Raw genomic sequence first — 25,363 nt, 5'->3', positions numbered from 1 at the left:
GACACCTTTCAGGTGAAACATGTCTGCAAACCTGCAGGGTTTGACTCCATGACTTCACTACTTTAGTTTTATTAGGAAATAATCGTGTACTTTTTCAGGAAAGAAATAAAAAAGTATTCCTTGTTGATAACAATCTAGAAGATGAACACTTCCTTTTGAGGATATTCAATATTCAATTTGCAGACCCAGATTGTTTTTGGACACACCACCTCAAAGAAGCTTTGGATATTAAACCCTAAAGCAGCTTGAATGCTGTTGATTTTCTGTTTTTAAACCAATTATTTATCCATTTATTTCCATTTTTCTTTGTAAACCATAAAATATGATTTGGAAATCGTATTGTTAAACTGAAAAAAAAAATTAGGAAAAGAGAATGAATGTGACAAGCTTATAGAAACATGAACAAATAAAGACACCAGTGGTTTGTATGGTACCTTTACTCGAGGAACAAATAGCATTACAGAGAACTTTGAGAGGGAGCAGGAAGTGGATGACCTCAACAGAGCAGTTGATGATCATCACCATCGTTGATCTTTTTACAACCAAACATCATGGTCTGCACATGTTCTCCTTACAAAACCAATTCTTGCAACTTTATCAATGAGTAAACTCATTCCTGTACCGGGTCGAAAAAAGTCCAATAAATCCATCGTAAAAAAACCAGACATTCTCTAGATTTTCTGAAATAAGTGAGAAGGAATGAAAAAAGTAAAAGCAAGGACGGTTAACAGCATTGATGATATATTTGGTTTAAATTGACTGAAAGGTAAACAATGATCACTGGTTTGAAAATAAACTCTAGAAAGTGAATCTACACAGAAAGTTGTAACATGCAAGTCACTGGTTTTCGTGGCAGCCACTGCAAACAGACAGAACAACACATGAGAGCTGAGGATACGCATGGAAGAGGTGACCTAAAGGCACATGGTTGGAAACTGGCCATAACAAAGTGTATTGGATGGAACAAAGTGACATCAGATGATGGAAAGTGTGAACTATGGAAACACTTTAGAGTTCAGCCTATTCACATACCGGCCTAATGTACCCAAACACTTCCCTAAAATGATTGTTCTCCTTAAGAGTGACTGGGTAAACTGACTGATACACTGGTTGAACTGATCCTTTAAAAAAACAAGTGTGTCTTGTTTGTACATTTTACCGCCATAACCTGAACACTACAATTGAATACATTTAAAGATTTGTCATACATACATACACACGTAAAAAAAAGAAAATGTAATATCAGCCTTTTTGTTTGACTTCATTTTAAGTGCAGCCTTCAAATACCCAGATCGGTTGAACTTTGACACACAGTACTTCATATTACCAGTAACAAAAGAGCTTCCCTCTCCCCCCTTTACATCAAAGATGTAGAAGCAGTCATGTGATAGTCAGCATCCATGCGTCACCAGATGCAGCCTGAGAGGATCTTCAGTAACGGAGACACAGTCTTGAAGCCTGGTAGTTAGATCGAGTGCCCGGGGCCACGCCGTTGGTTACGATGATACAATGTTCAAAAGGAAGTGGGCTTTGATTTAGCTAACAGGCTTATTTTGCACTTTATTTAAGTTGAAGGGAGGAGTGGGGAGCGGTCCTCAGGACATTTTCCCAATCTGGATCTTCTTCCAGGCCTCTGAGGCGGTGAATATACAGGAGTCGATGATTCCTGCCACTGTGAACGTCCCGCCCACGATGGCACAGATCTACAGAAAACAAGTCTGTCAGTCTCGCTGTTTCAAATCTTTGAGGTTTTCTTCTGTTTTTACAATGTCAGCTGCTTCTCATTTCATTGTAATTATAACAATACACTGACACTGGAATGTGCTGGAATCCAGCAAAGAGTCCTGCTGCAGCTTGACTCAGTCTTTAACCGTGACTCATGATCCCACTATGAGCAGCGTCAGGTCCTAACTCATGCCTGAAGTCATGATAAACCTAAACAACTGAAAAGACAAATAACGGTTTAGCTCATCAGCCAGGCAGCCAATTTAATCCTGACGCAGTATCAGTCAGCAGGAAACATCCTGGTAAGGTGGTTACAAGCTCAGCCAAAATTCCTCAAATGACGAAGTCAGGTATGGAGGGGGGGGCAGAGAAAGGAATTTAGAATGTAATAGAAATAGTTGTACAGTTGTTATCTTTTGTAAAGTTGTTGAAAAAAGCCAGGGTTGGAGTGTCCCTGTTCCCAGTGTCTGAGCTAAGCTAAGATGGGATAGCTGTAGCTAGCTATATAGCTATAGAAATCATTCATGTGAGAAACTACAGTTAAAGTCTAAATAAGTATAATGTGTTTATAATTGTTATGCGATGACGTTTGTATTTTGTTTTTGTCTTTTCTGTTGTTTGCTTTCTGCAGCCCTTTGAGGCATTTTTTGTGATTTGGGGCTATAAAACATTTAGATTTCATTTGATTTAAACTTAGTTGTTTGAGGATGTCCCAATTCCCAAAGTTTGTAATAACAATATGTTTAAAGCCTCAAATCACAGTTTCACTATTTAAGAGCTTTCAAAGACCTTGAATTAAACTGAGTTTATTTTAGGACTTAGAGGCAAAAGATCTTTATATTCTGTCAAGGCTCTGAGAAGACTTCACTCACTGTTGTGACGAAGCGGTAGAAGGGCTGTCTCCTCTCCGTGTACTTCACTGTGATCGGACTGAGGTCGTATCGGAACCAGATGGCTGGGATGATCCTTCCCGTGTGGCTGTACGCAACGTATTCCTGGACGGGATGACAAAAAGGAAAGTGTTACAAAACATTTAATGAGTGTTGGAGCTGCGCCTGGGGAGAGAAACAGATTCATTTAGCACCGAGACGGGTAAATGCCATTATGTTTAGAAATCCATTAAGCGCAATCTTTTATTTCATCCTTATCTCCAGCGGTGGCGGGTTTATGAGTCGTTACAGAATTGGTTTCAGATAAAGTCATAAATGCTTCCTTGTAAATTAATCTTGGATGAATTCAAGTAATGAAGTCTGCAAGAGGAGGCGACAGTCAATTGATGTTGTACAAATCACGGCAACAACACAACCAAATTCACCCAAAGGAACATTTACAGCATTGAAATGTCCCTCAGCTGGACGTTGACGATGAGATTCAGGAATATTCTGCTCACTGCCTCGTTTCACAGCTGATCTGCACTGTGATTACTCCAAACCCAGCTGTCAGTCAGTTCTAGGAAGTGTGTTTATGGTTTGTTGACATCTGGGGAGCGTTTCCAGTCAATAGGGGCGCGCTTTCACTTCTGGGTGTGTGCACAAGTTAACACGGAGATATATGCTCCGGCCATATGCTGGGATGGTCAAGCTGCTGCCTTGACACTTGCAAAAACGATGCATGACACGGAGGGAAAGGGAAAGATGGAGAATAGGAGAGAGACGGCACCTTGTTGGCTACTGTGTACTGGTAGGAGAACCTATGTTTGCCTGTCAGGTCTTCATACACCGTTGGAACGATCTTCAGTATGTAGTCGTGTGACGCCAGAGCTGCAAGAGAGAAGCAGAGTCATTTCAGTAAAACCTTTCCAAAAATGGATGTAGTGTTGATCATGATCACTAGCTGGGAGCTTTTTTTATTTGAGATGGAGCGTCAGCTGTGGTTCCACTTAGGATTTGATACGCGTCCACTCGGTGTCTCCTTTCATTGCATCACCCTTGCATGAAAGTCACACACTGTATTAGATGACTATGCAGATACGTACGATTGGATGACAGCCGATTAGCCCCTCCCAATGCATTAAAGGCTCCTTGGACTTTTTTGACCTGTGTGACAAAAGGAATCTGTGTTTAGCCTTGGTACAGTAGATGGTATCTGTTTCCTGGGGTGCGTGTCCTGACCTGGAGCTTTTCTCCAAACACCAGCTTGTGGATGTTGTGGGTCATGTCTGGGCTCTGGGGCTGGGCTGTGGCGCTGTGTGTCGACACATGGAAGTTTCCTGGTACCTGCAGACACACACGTACACACAGGCAGCTAGGTTTAGCTTAATGAGAGCACCTGCAACACATTTGGTTAACTAATGACCAAGTCTGAACACACACAGTTGGTTGGAAACTAAATGGCCTTTACCTCCGGAAGGATAAAGTATTTCCAAATATATTCAGCGAGCAGGAGTGATCAATGTACAACAGCAGGGTTAATCATCTTAAATAGCCACGAAAGACTGACGCACAAAGATGGCGATGGAGGCAAACGGGGCTTCAGTGGGCCCAGACTGCAGACGTAACTCAAGCTGATCCTAGGGCTCTTCCATTTAGCATAACTCCATTTTAGACTGGAGGAGGAAGACTATGGGGCCCTTCTCACTTCTCTTATTTTTCATTTCCTCGCTCCTCGGTCTCGGTCTCACCGGAAGTTGATTTGTCTGCGCCATCTTGAGTAGCGTCCCAATGGCCTTATTTTTGCCGGAGGACCGAGGAGCGATAATGGAGGAGCTATAACCGAGGAACCACCAGATTATCCTTCGATGAAATCCTCAGACACTCGCCCCGCCCCCTTACTGTGTATCGCTCACTGATTGGACGAGGCAGCGCATCCACTGATCTGATGCTTCTTGACATGAGAGCCGTTTCCCAGCGGAGTGAAGAAAATACATGAACCTCACGGGAGTCACTCCTCAGTTTATACCGTGTTTTGTTTCAATTAATGTATCATTTAGTTACAAATATGTGATATATCTGAACAACAAAGTGGTCAAAAATCATTTTATTCATTTATTAGAAACATTTTCATGATTGCTTTTTTCGTTTAGCCTATACATTTTAAGAATGGCGTTTATCTTTTTTGAGAATGAGTTCTTATTTTATTTAATGTATTTGGGTCTACAACAGATGATACAAATGTTTGTGTCAGTAAATGTGTACTAACAGAGGCGGGGGTGTTTGTGAACACAACGGGGACAGAGCAGCTGTCAGACGATCAGCTGTGCGGCGTCATCACAAACGGACGTCGCTTCACGTGACGCTCCGGAGGAAAGGACGTCCCATTGCTCTTAAAACTCATTTCCCTGCTTCTCGTGGTTTCCTTGCATCTCTCCATGCTTCCCTGGTGGGAGGGACTAGTCGCAGGGAAACGACGCAAGTGAGGGACGCAAGGAATCCATTTAACCGAAGTGAGAAGGACCCCATGTGCAAGACAAATAAACAACCAGATACTTCAAGAGCCACCAACATACTGGGGCTCTTATCCGATCCATCATCATGTAATACATGGGCACAGAAAAAAGCTGACTTGATGTTCTCTTAAGTCTGAGTGTGTTATTCCTCCTCTCCACTGTGTGATGAGGAGGTCTTACTTTGTTGATGGTGAACTCTCCTTCAAAGCGACAACCGTCCCCCTGGTTGAGAGGAATCTTCATGGAGTTGTCTATGTGACCGACCTCGTGGCGGCCCATCTCGTCCTGGATGTCCAAACCCACCACTGAAGACACATGGGAGATCATTACAAAATAAATAATAAACTCAAAAGAAAATTTAAATAATATAATATAGTTTCCTCTGCTAGTTCAAACTTTGACTGTTTTCACTGATAAGAAAATGAGAATTAACTGCATTACAAAAATTACTCAACTTATTAATTTAAGATTGATTTAAGAAAGTGTACATGTTTTGTTTTATAATTGCCATGAGTGGAATAAACTAATATATATAAAATATAAATATAATATTAGGCATAAATCCAAATCCAGGTAAAAAATAGTTCAGTTCAAAATAAATACATTATTTTCACTTTGATTAGACAACATTTAACTTCTATACAAAACATCTGCAGCTGTTTTGTATTTGAATCCTGATCTTTATATAAAAATGTAAATTGAAACATAAAATGAAAATAATTATATACACTTAAATTATGAGCAAGATCTCACATCTCAATCACTTTTTTTTTTTTTTTTAAATGTTGCTTTTCTAGAAATTAAATACATAACTTCACAGATCTTTGTATGACTCTTTATGAACTAAATGATGAATAGGTTATCAAATAAATTATAGACAATGAGAATTATCAGTAGCTTTTCTTTTACAACATCACAACCAAACAAACACAGCTTTTATTTGCCGGAGGAATAATAAGAGAAAGTCTGCAGAGTATGACCCACAGAGTAAACACACAGAGTCCAAACAGACCACCTATCCTGCCTGTCTGTGTTTTTCCATCCATCCAATCCCCCCCCCACCCCCCCCCCCCCCTCCTGCAGGCCGGCGTGTGTTCGCACCCTGGCAGTGGCCTATTTTCAGATCCGGCCTGTGCTGTGAGTTGGCCATCAGTGCAGGGGGGGGACGGGGACGTGTGCTGGACCTGTACTAAAAGCTCCACATGCCACTCGTCTGACCTTTGACATTCAAGACATGTTCGACCCCCCCCACTCCGTCTATCAAGGTCTCAAAATACAGTGTGCGGACATGAGATAAGTCTGCCCATGTGAGCTGGTTATTTCTCCTTTTTAAGACATTTAGAACTGGAAGTGTGTTCATGTAAAGTGGATCGGGGGTGGCGGGGGGAATTATTATAAGGTTATTACACGTGGTTCTGCTTTTCCATGAGGTCACAAATCGAGACCTGGCAACCGGTAAAGGTCAGTGGAGGGAGAAGTTTAAATGTCTAGATCCGGAACAGCACAGCAGAGTTGATAAATAGTAAAAAAGGGATGGAAATGCCAGCTTTTCCATGATGAAAAGATTTCTCGCGTGGCAAGGCAAGTTTATTTATAAAGCACTTTTCAACACAAGGCAATTCAAAGTGCTTTACAAAAAACGAATGACTTTAAGAAAATGGCATTTAAAATCAGTCATTAAAAAGAAAAGATAATAAAATAAACATTAAAAGAAAAAATACATGGATAAAAGTTACAGTGCAGTTTAAGATGTGAATAGTTCAATTAAAAGCAGCGACAAAAAGAAAAGTCTTCAGCCTGGATTTAAAAGTAGTCAGAGTTGCAGCGGACCTGCAGGTTTCTGGGAGTTTGTTCCAGATATTTGGAGCATAATAACTGAACGCTGCTTCTCCCTGTTTAGTTCTGACTCTGGGGACAGAAAGCTGACCAGTCCCTGAAGACCTGAGAGATCTGGATGGTTCATAATTTAGCAGGAGGTCAGAAATGTATTTTGGGCTTAAACCATTCAGTGCTTTATAAACCAGCAGCAATATTTAGAAATCTATTCTTTGACACACAGGAAGCCAGTGTAAAGACTTCAGAACAGGAGTGATGTGATCCACTTTCTTAGTGTTAGTGAGGACTCGAGCAGCGGTGTTCTGAATCAGCTGCAGCTTTCTAATAGATGTTTTAGTGAGACCTGTGAAGACACCATTGCAGTAGTCCAGTCTACTGAAGATAAAAGCATGGACAAGTTTTTCTAAATCCTGCTGTGACATTAGTCTTTTAATCCTAGATATGTTCTTTAGGTGATAGTAGGCTGATTTAGTAACTGCGTCAGGGAGCTTTGTGTCAGGGAGATTTGTAATGGATGACAACCTGATGTACAATATTAACTCACACTAACATTCCTACTCATTACATGCAGCTGCAGTGTGGTTAGAGCAACATGTTTAAGCTGTGATTTAAGAGGGCCCCACATTTCTGCAACCAAAAGTTTAAATTGTGCAAATAAACAAAACCGCCATCACAGGGGGCTTTAATTGGACACGGCATGAGAAGGCCTTTGTTTAGGCATGCCATGAGTGAGACGGTCTAAACACAGGGCCAACAGCTGTGTGTCAGCATGCCAAAACCTCTATCGCGGAAATCTGGACTTTGTTTTTCACACAAGCATTTAGTTGCCATTTTTGGATATCGCTAATGTGTGTTTTTTCTGTGCTGCCTGAGCCTCTGTAAAGTGTGTCATTGGGCATAGTTTCTGACGGGAGTCATGGGTACAAAATAACCAGTGACTGCTCTCCATCCTGCCCACTTCTCTGACATCCGATGCAGCAGAGAAGCCAATGGAGGCCACTCAGATTGCGCCAGTGTGGCAGAACCAGATCAAACAGGGCCTGAAATCTGCTGTTATCTAACACACACATAAAAACAAACCAATATGAGTCGACTTCTTTGTCTAGGGCATCACTTATCTTTTGCCAATATGCCGTGTAAAATGATAGGGCATGGTGGGTATGATAAGGTCTGATAAAAGGGAAAAACAGAACTATAAAGAGAGCGCATAAACAATGTGAAAAGAAAAACACACAAACAGAAAGTGTGATGCAGAGAAGAGGTGTGTAAAGTAGTGTATATGTATATATTACGTAAATACTCACAATCACAGTGTAAGTTTGGCAAACTGACGTTTAAACTCACTTCTATCTTCCCACCACTCTCTTTATCAGGATCATCCACATACAGTTCATTTACACTGTAAGGCAGAGAGAAGGAAAACAAATGGTTAGATGAGCTCAAACTGAACATTCAATGAGAAAGAAAAATCATTTGAGTAAAATAAACTCCTTTTTCCTCCTACAATACACACTGCTTTACATCTTCTGCCAAATTAGAGTCATTTCCTCCCTGCTTACACCCCACCTGCTGGAGTCATGCATTATTACACATTTCTAAGAGGCTGACGCACGCACAAAGCCAATTTCCTGAGAGAAGAAAACGGCCTCTGTTCATTGGTTACAACATGCGTGTCGTCATAATGAGGGCATTGACATTCATGATTAAATCCCCGTCTTGTAAGTTTCAGACGGCACGTTCTGTGCCCGTGTGGCAACAAAGGAACTGTCCTCTCGATCAGTGTGTGTCAGCCACAGGATATTACAAGAGACAGCCCTTATTCTGAGATGGGATTCTCGATACCTACATTTCTGTGGCTATGAATCCCGTCAGCTCAGACAGGAACAGGAAGAGAATGAAGAAACAGCAGAGGATGGAAACTGTGGGCAGAGAGGAAGAAAGTTAGAATGAATATTAAACTTAAGTCCCTGCTGATCCTCTGATGGCATTTATTTCCCATTCATCCCAAAATCACACTGGCGCTTCAAAGGATGATGCAGACCAAATGAGCCGGGCTGTTCCCGCCGTTAGGGATGGGTGACCTAAGTTATTGATATTAATGAAATCACAGCGGCCATAGAAGTCCCTAAATAGCCGTTACACTGACGGTGTAAAGCCTGCCATTACACAGATTTTGAAATACTACTCGAGTCATTACACATTAAATATAAGCTAAACAGGCGGACATTACAGCATATCTGCTTTAAAGGGGTGAGCTAATGCTAGTCCTACAAACAGCTCCTTTTAGGTTTCCTTAGACGAACTCACACACTGTAAGTCACTCATACCGAACAACTCTGATAAAGAAGTTTTAAGGATTAACTTGAAGCTAGACACAAACCAAATTAGGAATATAGACCTTTACGTATATGTATTTTAGTTCAGTCTGAGCCTAAATAAAGCCTGAGCTTAAAAAAGAGAAGGCTGTCTAACCTATCAGCCAGAGGGTCATGCAAAACGTCGTCATGTGTTTAGTAAGATAAATATGGAGGGAACTGATCTGTGCTGCGCAACATTGGTCTATCCGGTGTGGTGAGAGCCTGTCAGAAAGCTCTCACTCAGCAGGTGTAGCGTGTTTATGTGGCAACTGTCTCCTAGGACCTCACAGTCACATGACCTTGTGGTTGGCAGGCCAAACCTGCGGCCTGTGAAGGCTTTACATAAGGTAACGTTTAACCAACAAACAATAGGGAGTGTCGCTATGACACATAGGTCACCAATTCAGGCTGATGAAAAGTACAGTAATTATTCCCGGGCGTCAAAGGGCGAAACACTGGCACTGGATTACTAAAGATCAGTGTAATAATGGTTTGGACTTCAAAAGCTCCGTAATGGAAATACTGACAGAGTATTGAGTTGTTTTAGTTTAAACTTGAGCTCATCCTTCCGATTGCTCACACATGGGGTGAAAGAAGATTATAAAGTAGTTTATTTATATTTCTCAGACCTGTGACAGAAACAATCAAATACACTAACACCTAGTGGTGTAAAGTAACTAAGTAGATTTACTCAAGTACTGTACTTAAGTACAATTTTGAGGTGCTTGTATACTTTACTGAAATATGTTTTGCTACTGTGTATACTCCACTACAGTTCAGAGGTAAACAGTGTACTTTTACTCCACTATATTTATTTAATACCTTTAGTTACTTTACAGATTTTGATTATTGATGTGAAATATAATCAATATATAATCATCATCACACTTAAATCAGACTTTAGTTCCACCTGGAGTAAATTAACAAGCTACCCTGCAGTATACAAAGTCATTAAAGCTAGCTGAATCTTTACCAGCTTTGAGAACACTTTAATGATGAATCATTATAATCAAAACATATCATATTTTATTATGAAATGCGCCAATCTGTAAAATTAGTACTTTTGGTAATAGTAAATGTTGATGCTAATACTTTATCTTGATTAACATTCTGAATGCGGGACTTCTACTTGTAACAGAGTATTCCTACACTCTGGTACTTCTACTTTTACTTAAGTACAAGATCTGAGTACTTCTCCCACCTCTGCTAACACCACAAATCCGTCTGGCACATACAACATGTGCATATCTGTAATCAGATGTGCCATATAACTCCCAAAGGCTTATTTCCCACCACACCGCACACAGAGATGCGAATGTTTAACACAGGCAGGACAAACCAATGATGACAGAAAATCCATCAAACAACAGACTGATACATTATGTTCAAAGCTACAACAGGTTCGGAAACCACTGTGGCCAAAACAGAGTTATTGTTCACAGTAAATACCGTAATAATTGAACTCAAAGGAATGTGGCCCTAAGAGAAAATAACAAAAGCAGACAGGGTCACATATTTGGCCTTTTGTGAAGAGGGGGAGCCGAAAATGTGAGTGCCGTGGGTTATCTGACCTGCGGTGGGTTATGTAAGAACAGTCGTCTAAAATCCTAATCAACCCTGCGCCCTCACTTGTAGACAGTGGATGGAGACAGGAAGGGTGTTGATTGTGCACATGAAGTACTTCCATCCACTTACTCATTGTTCAAAACTCTGCGGATGTGGATGGCAAATCCATTTTCTTCCATGTCATCCAGGAAAGTGTTTATAATGTGTAGAAAAATGCTCACTATGCACTGATTATTATATATTAAGATGTTTATCTTTTAAGATTATGAATTAACAATCAGTTAACTTTTTCTAATAATATATCGTTTTTTCCCCAAAAACTCTATAATCTTAGATACTGTGTTTTGTGTACAAGATATTTTGCTTTAATGCCAAACTTTTTTGGCTTTTTTCTTCAACACACAGGGGACTGGATTGGAACCCAAAATGATCACTCCTTGACACAGGAACAAAAACGGTTTATGAAATCAAACGAAACCAAAAGATTGACATATTTGCGGCTGATTCATCATGACATCAGTTTAAATTGATGTTAACACGACCTTGTCATTGACTTATACATTAGTAATGCTAGTAAATGACAGATTGGAGCCAAAAATGTGTCATCGGGAGTTTTGTCTTGCCTCAGGCAGTGAATTATCAATACAACTCACTGATTACACAATGACTTATGGATGACGAGTAAACACAACACATGACTTGACAGGAAAAGCATTTAGATTTCCACTGATAACTTCTCGGGCCCGAGGTGATGGCTGAGCACGATCTTTAACATTCTTGCCATACTAGTTTGTGCTGGAACAGGTTGGTCCATGTGCTGAAGGACTCCGTCAGGACGTACCTCCGCTCTGGGATAGGCAGGCGCTTCAACTACAGCTCCGCCCTGGCCTGAACTATTCCTCAATACATCCACCTCTCAAAGCAGTGAATGGTTCCTCTTTCCATTTACCTTTCATTGATAAGTGTGCATATAATATATCACAGGTAAGTAAATAGTGTGTCTTCAGTCCAGCAATGGTTATTAGTGATTGCCATTTAGGAATAGGCAGTATAGATAGGATAATATTTGATAGAACACACGCCTATCAATTGAATCAATATCATTATATGGATGAAAGCCTGTTTTTTTCACTGTTCTTTTCCCCCCCAAAAAAACTTTACAATATCGTGACAAGCAAAACGCTTGCTACCACTCAAGGCTAGTTAGATTGCAAAAAAGAATTATAATGAATCATTAGGAACTAAGAAAACCTTTTGGGTACACACTTTCATTTTCTAGGTAAGAAAATGTATATCACTGTCATGTCTAAAAGCTAAATGCAAAGCTATAGCCAGCTTAGCATAAAGAGACAGCTAGCCAAGCTCTGCCTAAATCATCTTATTAACACCTCTTAAGCCCAATAATAAACAGGAGTTTACAGAATTTAAAAAGTGTAGACACGACATGGACAAAAAACATGTTTTTATGAGGCTAGAGCCAATAGCCATTTAGCAAAAAGCACATTCATTCTTACAAATTAACACATCACATTGAGTTAGTTTAATATGCACATAAACCATGTCCCCTCTGCCCTAAAAACCGCTGTCATCAAACCTTGTCTCAAAAAACCCTCCCTTGACCCGGGAGTCCTGGCCAACTACAGACCCATTTCCAACCTTCCTTTTCTATCAAAGGTGCTGGAAAAACGAGTTGCTGCTCAGCTCCAGGACCACCTAAACTCCAATAACCTATTTGAGAAGTTCCAGTCTGGTTTCTGCTCAGGCCACAGCACAGAAACTGCCCTGGACAGGGTCACCAACGACCTGCTGATGACGGCTGATGCTGGCTCTCCCTCTCTCCTCATCCTCCTCGATCTCACTGCAGCTTTCGACACCGTCGACCACGGCATCCTCCTCCATCGTCTGCACTCCACCATCGGACTCTCTGACTCTCCCCTTGACTGGTTCAGATCATACCTCACCGGGAGAACAGAGTACGTCTCCTTGGGCGAGGCAGAATCGGGTACCCACAACGTCACCTGTGGTGTCCCTCAAGGATCAGTTCTCGGCCCCACCCTCTTCACCGTCTACATCAGGGGTGCCCAACCTTTTTTGAACCGAGAGCTACTTTTAAAGTTGCCAGTCTGCCGAGATCTACCAGTCCAAATAGAGAGGCGTAGCCATTACTGACAGCCTACTGCCAGGTAAATACACACTTCTACTTGTATACAACTGACCTTTGTACGATTAATACTTCATAAAATACTGCAGATCCTTTATCTTACCTCTTTCTAATCTACACACATACAAGTATTTAACTGAAGTTACACAACAGTGTTGTTGATACAGAGTTGGAGTTTATTCACACGTCACATACTACAGTGGGTAATGTTTTCAAGAAACATTGAACAGTGCTGCCACATATGACACAGGAAAAAAAGAAAAGACTCTGAACCCTTTCTTTGCCATTATATAAAAATAGTGTTGCTACAAAAGTATAAATTAGGCTTACTAACAAGACAACTCAGATCTGAAGCTACACAGGAATCTGCTGCCAAAGTGCAATAAAAAAGACAAAATTAATAGAATCAAACCCTTTTTTTGTTGCATTTTATTAGAGTATAGAAAAGAAATGCCATTAAAATAGGATGCAAGCAACACTAGTTTCTTAACCTGAATTGATAATAGACTATAATCAATTTAAGTTTGCATTCTTATACCATTTTGTACAATAATTATAATGAATAAGTTCAAACAAACTCAAACTTACAGCTGATTAATAACGGTATCTAACTTGAGTTTTTATCATATCAAAAACCTGTTGAAATGCTTCTGTTATTTTTATTACGCATCGGCATGCCTCCAGGAATGCTTCTTTCACAACTTCGCCGTCTTTGAAAGACTTCATGTGTTAGGCAAGAACGTGACTGACACGATAAGATGCTATGGTAGCAGCCTTGCTCTTGTTGTTGGCCTGGTGAAAATGGACTGCTGTGCATTTAGCTGTCCTTTCAGGTCCCTCACCTTTTGGGAGCGGAGGGCAGAATTAGGAGGGAATTCTGTCTCGTAGCTTTTGTGCACTGTTTTGAAATGCCGCTTCTAAATTACCCTTCTTCGATAAAGCCACGCTCACATTGCAGATGAGACAGATGGACTTTGAATTGGAATAGATACAAAAATAATCATCCTCCCACTCGGAGTGAAAATTATATATGTGTTGCTTCTTGTGTGTGTGCGGACTGTAACTCCTGGTGTTGACAATGGTTGACACGGACAACGTTAGCGAACTAGTGCACTGCCCACTGCCCACCAGCCTCGCCCCGACACATGGGGTCACGCCGGCCAATCACAAAGCTTTGATGCGTTCATGTGCATTATTCTGGCACAGGAAGATTATGTTATAGGACATTAACGATAAAACAGAATATTGTTGTTCTATTTTTAGACACATCTCGCGATCGACTGGGAATCTCCCCGCGATCGACCGGTCGATCGCGATCGACTGGTTGGGCACCCCTGGTCTACATGCTCCCCCTTGGCTCGATCATCAGCCGACATGGAGTATCATTCCATTGCTACGCTGATGACACCCAACTGTACCTGAGGATCAACCCTACCTCCTCTGCAGCCCTGCCTTCGCCCACACTCACTGCCTGCCTGGACGAGATACAGGCGTGGATGAAGCAAAACTTCCTGAAACTCAACAGCTCCAAGACCGAAGCCATTATAGTTGGCACCCCACACCAGGTTCGGTCATCCACCATCACCACCCAGGACATTCCCCTCTCCTCAATAGTAACCAACTTGGGTGTTAAAATGGACGCCCATCTGACCTTTGAGGCCCACATTAAACAGCTGTGCAAGAACTCCTTTTATCACCTCAGGAACATCGCCAAACTCCGCCCCACACTCACTCTGTCTGACGCCGAAAAGCTGGTCCATGCCTTTGTCTCCTCCAGGCTGGACTACTGCAATGCACTCCTCATCGGGATCCCTAACAAAAGCATCCAGAAGCTCCAATACATTCAGAACAGCGCTGCTAGGATCCTGATGAGGGTGCGCAAATATGATCACATCACCCCCATCCTTAAAGCACTACACTGGCTACCCGTGGAACTGAGGATCGAATTCAAGGTCTCCGTCCTCACCCACCAGTGTGTCCATGGAACTGCCCCTCCCTACCTCAAAGAACTCCTCACCCCCCATACCTCCTTGCGGACCACCCGCTCCAGCAACTCCAACTTCCTCAAACCCCCCAGGACTAAGCTCCGTACTATGGGTGACCGGGCTTTCTGCTCGGCTGCTCCCAGTCTGTGGAATGCTCTCCCCGACCAAATGAGAGCACCACAGACCGTGGAGGCTTTTTAAAAAAGGCCTCAAACCCATCTCTTCAAAAGAGCCTTTGCCTAGACCTTTTTATCACCCTTTTATTTTTTATTTATTGCTTTTTATTAATTCTACCGTGTTGTGTAATGTTTATTTATACTGTTCATGCTCACTACTTGTAACACTTTGGGATTTGAAATCAAATATGAAGTGCTTTATAAATGGAACCCATTATTATTATTATAAACCAAAGTGTAAGAACCTCAATAAAACCCCAACTTGTTATTTGGTGTGGTGTTAATATGTTATAAGCTGCTGAAACATGGTGTGTGGTATCAATATCTTCAATGAGGGGATTTTAAGTTTGTGATTGAATCGTAATGTAATTCTGTTGCATTGTTGGAGAAGCCTGTGACCTAAGAACGACATAATTACTATTACTACTAGCTATGTTAGTTTGACAATAAAGAACCTTGAATCAAAAAAAGATCCTGACAGCACCAAATCTAACCATATAGATGTGGACAGGTGGACATCTTTAACTTGATAACGTAGAAGCTCATCATGTTGTGGTGAAGGACTACTCACTGAAAGCTCCTGTGTATGTGGGCTGGGTGAGATCTTTTGGCACTTTCCGGTAGATATCGAATCTGAGAAGAGAAAGGAAGAAAAAAAAGGGAGGGGGGAGTGAGAAAAAAGAAGAGAGCAAGTAAACACTATGTGCTGAGAAAAAGGCACATGCTGTACCCATAAGGCAGTGCAATATTACGGAAGAGTGGAAGAATGTTAGCTCTGGACCAGCGCCATCACACACAGGTCCAGACAGCCAGCCACAAAACACACACACACTTTTGACAGGGTTACACCTCTTCCTTTGAATGTGTAATCTGTAATTCTGACCTGACGCCAACAAAAGTCTCTGACGCTCAACAAATACAAATGATAACACAACGCCAACATTAACACACAACACTAAAAAGACACACACACACACACACACACACACACACACACACACACACACACACACACACACACACACACACACACACACACACACACACACACACACACACACACACACACACACACACACACACACACACACACACACACACACACACACACACACACACACACACACACACACACACACACACACACACACACACACACACACACACACACACACACACACACACACACACACACACACACACACACACACACACACACACACAAATATAGAGGGTTGGATCTTCTTGTTACCATACAAAAATGAACAGTAACACCAGAAGTGAAGGTGGAGGATGAACGTGTAAGACTAGGGCTGCTCGATTATGGCAAAAATCATAATCTCGATTATTTGGGTCAATAATTGATATCACCATTATTAAAAACAATTATCCATTTACTTTGAAAACATCAATTTATTGGAGAAAAAAAATGTGAATAGTATGTTTTTAACAGTTGATTACCCTGAACTTTAATTCAACTGAAAAACCAATAACAAAAAAAAAGTTATTAAAAAAAAGAAAAGAAGTAATAATAATAAAAAAATAATCGTTTTATTTTGATTACGTTGTTTTCGTAATCGTTGCAAGCCATAATCGTAATTGCGATTAATTGAGCAGCCCTAAGTAAGACTGCTGTTTTTTGTAATCATCTAAAGCTTTAACTTGACATTTTCGTGTCTACATTTGAGACTGTGCGCGTAGATCAGTGAATCAGAAGCGGAGGAGGATCATTGCAACCTGTGCCAATCGACTCTCTTATGAAATACTCTTGTTGCATATTTGGGGGCGCTGAGAAGGTGGGAAAAAAGCTGCGACTCAACACCAAAACTATTTCAGTTCATGAGATCTTGCACATGTCCTTTTTGGGGCAGTGAAACATTTTAAACCGCAAACCCCTTCGCTCACAAACCCCACCCACCCACTCCTCCATCCCCATGTCCTTCCAGAACTCACATCTGCTCACATTTCTTCCACCGAGCGGTGAAATAACCACAGCTGATGTGGTCATGGGCGGGGGAGGAAGTACGGGGGGGGGCTTCCTGTCTAGCCCTGACCCCGCTGCTTCTCGTGTTTTGCCGCAGCTTTCACTCCTTTGTTTTCATCTACAGCTAAACAATCCTAAACACCTCTGACTCTTCCTCTGTCTCTGATCCACATCCATCGATGACTTTCTGAGTCCCTGTCCCACTGGTGTGAGGTCACTGTGTGCTAATAGCTGGCAGGGTGCAGAGAGAGCTTCAGAGATGGGACTCAGGGAGGGGTCGCTCTGTTTGAGGATCAGAAACACTTCTAGAGTGACATACTTCCTGAATGTCAGGCTTGAGGGAGGGTCTCTTTCCTCTTCACGTCCCCTCCACCCAGCCTCAGGACTGAGCTCCGGAAGAACCAGACAGGTGGAGCATCGCGATACAGACCCCTGTTGTGTGAAAACCCTGAAAGTCATGTTGATTTTCATCTCTTCAGTTCAAGGATTATTCACTACATACGTTAGGGCTTTCCAGCATCTCAGAGACAGAACCTAGAGCCTGTTTACGAATACACGGCTTTATACACAATATGATGAGATAATTTATATGATATCAAGCAAGTATACTTTGAATGTTGTATGTGACGGGACTACGGGTGGAAATTAGCTCAAAGCTAAAATCTGGCTCATTTACATTTGAAAGCATTATTTTGTTTAAAATGTTCATTAATGCGCATTGTCCCGGTTCAAATAAACGATTAAATGAACATGATTACCAATTTGTATATCAATTAGTATTAAGTTATTCAGACATTTTCATTCATTTAAATCAAATTACATGGATGTCCTCTCTTATGTTTATAATCTCTTATTGAGTTTTTCTCAAATTAAAAGTGACTTGAGGAATGATGTTGAAGATTGAAATCTAAATAATGATCTGTTAAATCACTATCGATTGCCTAAAAAGGTTACAAACATCAGTGGTCTCTCCTAAAGCCCACAGATGAAAGCCCTTTGTTTGCAGTATTACAAATGACGTGTCTGTTGAGATATATCCGTAAAAGCACGTAAGCTTTGAATTAAGATTCCAAAACACACTTGCAACTACAGCTCATCACCTTAGACACGCCACGTAGAACAGCGTTAGAGATTGTAAGTTTAAATGGATTTGACGTGTATTGCTTTCAAATGAATACATCTTGGAAGTATCAATCAGCCATAAAGATATATTTAATTGTACGTTTAAAAATCATATAATGTTTTGCACACAGCACAAACAGCAGATATACCTTTGAGACATGTTTTTGGCAGTCTATCTCCGAGACGAGATTATTAATAGTTAGAGAGACCCTCACATCTTGCTGTAGGATCACAAACCCTTATTTTTAGGCGATAAAGTTTCCCTCCGCTAATGGCGAATGTGAGCAAGGAAACAAAATCTAGCTCGTCTGGTCACTCGAGACGCGAGACAGAAACTGATGCTACATGGGAACTCTAAATAGTCTCAAATGCACCTTACTCTACATCTGTCCACCAACAGTCTGGATATATCTAGCCACAAGGTCTGAATTACACTTTAAATTAAGGGCTGGAAATAAGGACAAAAATAACAAAATGGCATAACCGAACTATCTTTGTATTGACATTAGAGTAAGTAACATATCAACTTTACAATATATGGAATACTTTAAATATTTGAATGATAGGACTTCTATCTAGATTTAACACTGTGCACTTCAGTCACATTACATGTAATACAATTATTTTAAAAGTACAGTGAATCATAATTTATATTATTGCAGAAGAAAATATATCTTCATCTATGACATCGATATACTTTAGCTTACCTAAACATATAGAATTTAAAGTATATAATTAAATATCACTGAAACTGAATGACTAGAAATATAGAAAAAAGGTAAGTTGAACACAAAATAAAGAATCCAGTAAAGTGTATTTTTTGATGCATCATTTAAATGGGCATATTCAGGGTGAATGAGAACTCAGTTTCACTTCCTCTGCTAAGAACATGTTGTTTTCATGAATACTAATTGTGACTGCTGAAAGTTCACCTCTCGACCCCTCGTCGATGTTTGTAATTTCCTGAATTACAGTCAACACACGTCCCTCGGTCACTTCCCACTGCTCAGTCTTCTGTAAGAAGGGCTCAGATGTTTTGTTTTTAGTAAGGACATGTTGTACCAGCATCTGTCTGTTGACACCACACGGCCGCATTTCAATGAAGGGCCCTTGCTAAATAAACCATATCTCACGAATGAGTCATAGCGAGTTTTCGCTGAGTAAACCCACATAGCGGATGTTTATGAATAACGTTCTCTTTCTCACCTCACATCACAAGCTATAAACAACACATGTACCTCTGACTTTAGTTACGTAGGTTCTATCCATTCATCTGACCAAAGTGTGCGTCAGGTATCAAACAGCAAACAGTCACCCTAGATGAAATGATATGACATCTATTGACAGTGAGCATCCTCACTGAAGCTCTAAAGTTTCCATGATCTGATTATCCCCAAAACAAAAACACACTAAATTATCAGATTAGCCGAAAACACATACCTGTGTTTGTCAATAAATGAGATAATCTGATACTAACCCTTTAATTATTCACTTATTGGTTCAGCAAAGCTGCTGTTCAGTCTTTCTGAATGACGTTTCCCATATTAGAAGCTGATCTATTGATGATACTACTTTTAAGTAAGTAATCACTGTAATTGCCATTCTAGGTAATGTTTCAAGGAATGCAGTGTGCATTTTGACCCGGTGGCGACATTACCTATTGACGCAACAACCACTCTAAGTAATATTCTTGTTTAATTAGACTTCTCTATTTCAGTTATTCTACTCTGTATAATTGTTCTGTAGTTATTGTAGCTAAAATGGCACTTTTGAGAAAATTTAAATCTCAGATCTGATCACTGAACATTGCTCTCAGTAGGCGATCAAGGCTGCATTAAAATAGGAAGGGCCTCTCAGCTGTCGCCCATCAGCTGTAGAGAGTTAACTAATTAAAGGGGCGTAGCACCACAGCTGTGAGAACTCAGCAATCAGGTGTCCATTTAGGTAGCTCTTTCTTTGAGCGTCAGCCATTGGTGGCAAAGAGGAGGCAAATCCTACTCTGATTGAGCTAAGTATTGCTGGTGTCTTATTTTTCTTTTCTTTAGCTTTCTAGCCCCTCATGCTATAATCATGTGTATTTTCTCCATTCCTGTTCATGTGTCTTCTCGCAATTATCACTGGCCCCGTGTATCGCCTAATCGCTATAACCGGCCTGCTCTCGTCTATCCCACGTGCTCCACTGACATCCAACATCTAGTTTCAGGCGGCCTGTGGAACTGCCAGTCAGCTGTTCCTAAGGCTGACTTCATCTCTGGCTACGCTTCCCTGCAATCTCTGGATTTCCTTGCTCTCACTGAGACCTGGATTACTCCATCCAACACATCCACCCCAGCAGCTCTCTCCACAGCATATTCCTTCTCCCATACACCCAGACCCACTGGCAGAGGAGGTGGCACTGGTCTCCTGCTCTCTCCCAAATGGAGCTTTTCCCTCTTCAAGCTACCCAACTTCACTCCTTCCACCTTTGAATTCCATGCCGTCACAGTAACCCATCCTATACAATTAACCATTGTTGTTCTCTACCGTCCACCAGGCGCCTTGGGGGACTTCTTGGAGGAATTGGATAATCTCCTCTCACACATCCCTGAAACTGGCCCTCCCGCTGTACTTCTCGGAGACTTAAACCTCCAGACGGGGAAGATAGACTAACTAACATCTCTGTTAACCGCCTTTGCTTTCTCACTGTCTCCTTCCCCACCAACTCATAAAGCTGGCAATGTCCTTGATCTCATATTCTCAAGGAACTGCACTACTTCTAACCTCTCTGTAAACCCGCTCCACACATCCGATCACTTCTTCATTTCATTCCCTCTACCCCTTTCCAAACATAACAAACTAATCTCTTCTCATCCTGCACCTGTCCGCCGTAACCTCCGTTCCCTCTCCGCCTCTACCTTTGCCTCATCTGTGCTCTCAGCCCTCCCTTCCTCTGACTCGTTCCAACTCCTGCCTCCAAACTCTGCTGCAGAAACTCTCCTCTCTACTCTCTCTCCTCTCTGTCCTCTCACATCTCGGTAAGCTCGTCAGTCCCCTCCTGCTCCCTGGCTAAATGACGCACTGCGTGTTAATAGAACCGTCCTTAGGGCAGCAGAGCGGAAACGGTGGAAATCCAAACACCGCGACGACCTCCTAACCTATCAGGCTCTCCTCTCCTCTTTCTCTGCTTCGATCTCTCAGGCAAAAAGCACTTTCTTTCAAGATAAGATCCAATCTTCCTATTCCAATTCTAAAAAACTATGTTCCATCTTCTCCACCCTCTTGGACCCTCCCAAAGCCCCTCCCCCCTCCTCACTTCTGTCAAGCGGCTTTATTAACCACTTTGAAAAAAAGGTTGATGATATTCGCTCTTCTTTTTCTGACTCACCTTTACTCACCGATGGGTCACCAGACCCTCCTTCCACCCGCACACTAACCTCCTTTTCCCCTCTCTCGCCAAGTGAGGTTCTTACCCTCATTACCTCTGCCCGCCCTACCACCTGTCCTCTGGACCCTATCCCTTCAAACCTCCTTCAGACTATCGCTCCTGATATTCTACCGTTTCTCACCCATTTCATCAACACTTCTCTAACTTCTGGTCACTTTCCAAACAGTCTCAAGGAGGCAAGAGTAAACCCTCTCCTAAAGAAACCCACTCTCAACCCGTTTGATGTTATAAACTACAGGCCTGTCTCTCTCTTCCCGTTCCTGTCTAAAACACTTGAACGCGCTGTCTTTAAACAACTCTCCTGTTATCTCCATCAGAACAACCTTCTGGATCCGCACCAGTCTGGTTTCAAGGCAGGTCACTCCACAGAAACTGCTCTCATTGCTGTCACTGAGGAACTGCACACGGCCAAAGCAGCCTCCCTCTCCTCTGTCATCATCCTGTTGGACTTGTCTGCTGCATTCGACACGGTGAATCATCAGATCCTCCTTCACACTCTTCAAGAACTTGGAGTTTCAGGCTCTGCACTTTCCCTCCTCACCTCATACCGCAAAGACCGTACCTACAGGGTAACTTGGAGAGGGTCCGAGTCCGACCCTTGTCAATTAACAGGTGTCCCTCAGGGCTCTGTTCTTGGTCCCCTCCTCTTCTCCCTGTACACAAACTCGCTCGGATCTGTCATTAGCCGCATGGTTTTTCATACCACCGCTACGCTGACGACACCCAATTAATTCTGTCCTTTCCCCGCTCAGAGACCCAGGTTGGCGCACGCATCTCTGCTTGTTTAGCTGACATCTCTCAGTGGATGTCCGCTCATCACCTCAAGCTCAACCTTGACAAGACTGAACTGCTTTTCCTTCCGGGAAAAGATTGTCCCACTCTTGACCTGACTATCAACATCGGCACCTCTGTTGTTTCCCCGACTCAGACTGCAAGGAATCTGGGCGTGATCCTAGATAACAACCTGTCCTTCACTGCAAACATCGCTGCTACAACCCGTTGCTGCAGATACACGCTCTACAACATCAGGAAAATACGTCCCCAGCTGACCCAGAAAGCGACCCAGCTTCTGGTCCAGGCTTTCGTCACCTCACGCCTAGACTACTGCAACTCCCTCCTGGCTGGTCTACCTGCATGTGCCATCCGACCTCTGCAGCTCATCCAGAATGCAGCGGCTCGTCTGGTCTTCAACCTTCCTAAATTTTCCCAACACCACGCCGCTCCTCCACTCCCTCCACTGGCTTCCGGTAACTGCTAGAATTCACTTCAAGACACTGGTACTTGCGTACCATGCTGCAAATGGATCTGGCCCTTCCTACATCCAGGACATGGTTAAACTGTACACCCCAGCGCGTGCTCTACGCTCTGCATCAGCCAAACGACTCGCTGCACCCTCGCTGCGAGGGGGACCCAAGTTCCCATCAGCAAAAACACGTGGGTTTGCTATCCTGGCTCCAAAATGGTGGAATGAGCTCCCATTGACATCAGGACAGCAGATAGCTTACACACCTTCCGGCGCAGACTGAAAACTCATCTCTTTCGACTCCACCTCGAGCGATAGAATTACTAACAAAGAACTGCTAACAGAGCACTTATATACTAATAAAGGACTGGCTTATCTATAGCCAGTTGAGTAGCACTTGAAATACTTGGCTCTATGAAACCTGATGTACTTATATGATTCTGTTTTCTTCAAGGTTGTGTCTTCCTGGTCGAATGTACTTATTGTAAGTCGCTTTGGATAAAAGCGTCACCTAAATGCAATGTAATGGAAAAAGACATTCCAAATACATATACTTAGTAATGACAAGATCTACGGTAATGTATGTTGCTACACTGATGACTAACCCTATTTCTGAGTGGGCGAAACAACTATTTGTTGGTCAATCAAACCATTTCCATTGTTGCAGTGCAGGTTGAGCATGTTCAGGACATCCAGTCATAAGCATGTGAACGGGACATGACCTGTTCATCACACACACACACACACACACACACACACACACACACACACACACACACACACACACACACACACACACACACACACACACACACACACACACACACACACACACACACACACACACACACACACACACACACACACACACACACTGCATTGAAATTAATTTCCTTATTACAACACAGCTGTGGTCAGTGGGAAAGATGCGATTATTTTGACAGGCAGCTCATCTGTGTTATGCAAATAATCATCCTTTTCAACGGCAGTTACCAAGGTGACGTGTTCAGCTTGTTTGACATTATAACATTTACAGTTATATAAAACAGAAAAATCCTCACACTGGAGAAGCTATAAGGGAATGTTTGGAATCTGTTGCATTATAAATGAATTAACAGAGGTTCAGCACTAGTATCTCACCCTGGGAATTCACTATTTTGTCCATGTTATGGTCTAAATCAACTATCACTAATTACCAAGAATGACAATCCTGTGCCATTTCTTGTTTTTAGTTTATATAGTGGTAAAACTCATAGACAATTTGTATCGATTCAAAGATGAAAAAAACAATATTGATTATGGATTAATTGCTGTACTCGTTTTTCAAGCAACAATTCTAAACAAACACTACGCAGTCTCTTGTTAATCAAATATGAAGCTTTGCTGCTTTTCTTTATCATATCATTATGAATTGAATATCTTTGGGTCACAAAAAACAAGACATTTGAGAACAACCAATTGCAAAAGTTGTGAAGGGCAGTGTTTTACTACTTTTTGACATTTGATGTAAACAATCTGATTTTATTTATTGATCATGAAAATAAATAATTGATTGCAGAACTAAAACTTTAAGTTGCACTCCGATGTAAGGATTGTGTATATGATTGCAACACTGAGTTTGACAGGAGAGCAGTCAGTATCTGGAACAGCCCTGATTATGAAGTGACCACTGAGTGCAAACATCCTGTTCTTCATTTTAATTAGGGTGCGCTCTATTGACAGTTTCAACAGCATAGGTGAGAGTATTAGCTCTGTGCCTTCTGCCCAAGTATCTATAGGTTAATAGTCCTGTCAGTCAGGTGTATTTTCGACTGTACATTTTCTGTTTTAATGTGTATTGGTGGCCAATGGATCTTAATGCTTTGTTTTGTGTACTGGGATAATTGTCAAGGTTTCATTTGTGAATAAGACTGAACTAGACAATCACTTTTGCTTATGCAGCTATGGCAAAACTGTAGTGGACTGTTCCTTAATGCACTACCGTTATCAGTCTCAAGACTTGCAAGTGTTAGGATGGATGAGGAAATCTGCACATGCGCAGGCATAAACCTACACAAAAACTGAACTAAATCTGAGCATGAGTCCACAAACTATACCCCCCCGCGACAATGTAGCCCATTCATGCCAAATGTGAATCAACACTGTTACAACTTCGCTCATTACTAGGCGATGCTATGCCAACCATTAATTCATCCAGAACACACACACACTGTAAAAAACCCGCCACCGCCTCTCCACACCTCTCACAAACAACCGGAAGCTCCGTACTCACCTCCTAACATCGAAAGGCATGATGTTTACACGTTTGACAAGGGGATTAGCAGACAAAGCTACAAACAACAGGCTAACACACAGCTCTCTTCTACCGGTGGTTTATTGGTACCGGGCTGACGTCAGTT

At 41.9% G+C, this 25,363-nt stretch overlaps 1 protein-coding gene across 1 annotated transcript; it reads right to left on the bottom strand.

Annotated features, from left to right (window-relative positions):
* Window positions 1-419: 419 nt before the first annotated feature.
* Window positions 420-25,363, bottom strand: ergic1 (endoplasmic reticulum-golgi intermediate compartment 1). Its single transcript, XM_034093716.1, has 10 exons — window positions 25,237-25,363; window positions 15,763-15,824; window positions 8,793-8,865; window positions 8,251-8,345; window positions 5,291-5,415; window positions 3,837-3,941; window positions 3,701-3,761; window positions 3,385-3,485; window positions 2,598-2,720; window positions 420-1,703 (listed from the first exon to the last, which is right to left on the bottom strand). The coding sequence occupies exons 1-10, from the start codon at window positions 25,254-25,256 to the stop codon at window positions 1,596-1,598; spliced, it is 873 nt and encodes a 290-aa protein (XP_033949607.1). The 5' UTR covers window positions 25,257-25,363; the 3' UTR covers window positions 420-1,595.

Source organism: Pseudochaenichthys georgianus, chromosome 10 (assembly GCF_902827115.2).
Source record: "Pseudochaenichthys georgianus chromosome 10, fPseGeo1.2, whole genome shotgun sequence".
NCBI lineage: Eukaryota > Metazoa > Chordata > Actinopteri > Perciformes > Channichthyidae > Pseudochaenichthys > Pseudochaenichthys georgianus.
Note: the sequence above shows the minus strand (reverse complement) of the source record. Positions and strands in the feature narration are given on the sequence as shown.

What these genes read in the sequence shown, in the direction of transcription:
- ergic1 (XM_034093716.1), bottom strand. Translation starts at nt 25,256, where the DNA reads ATGCCTTTCGATGTTAGGAG. An exon ending in GGATTCATAGCCACAGAAAT is followed by an intron (nt 8,346 to 8,792) that starts GTAGGTATCGAG and finishes TCTGCCTTACAG; the next exon opens with TGTAAATGAACTGTATGTGG. An exon ending in TAATCGGCTGTCATCCAATC is followed by an intron (nt 3,486 to 3,700) that starts GTACGTATCTGC and finishes TCTCTCTTGCAG; the next exon opens with CTCTGGCGTCACACGACTAC.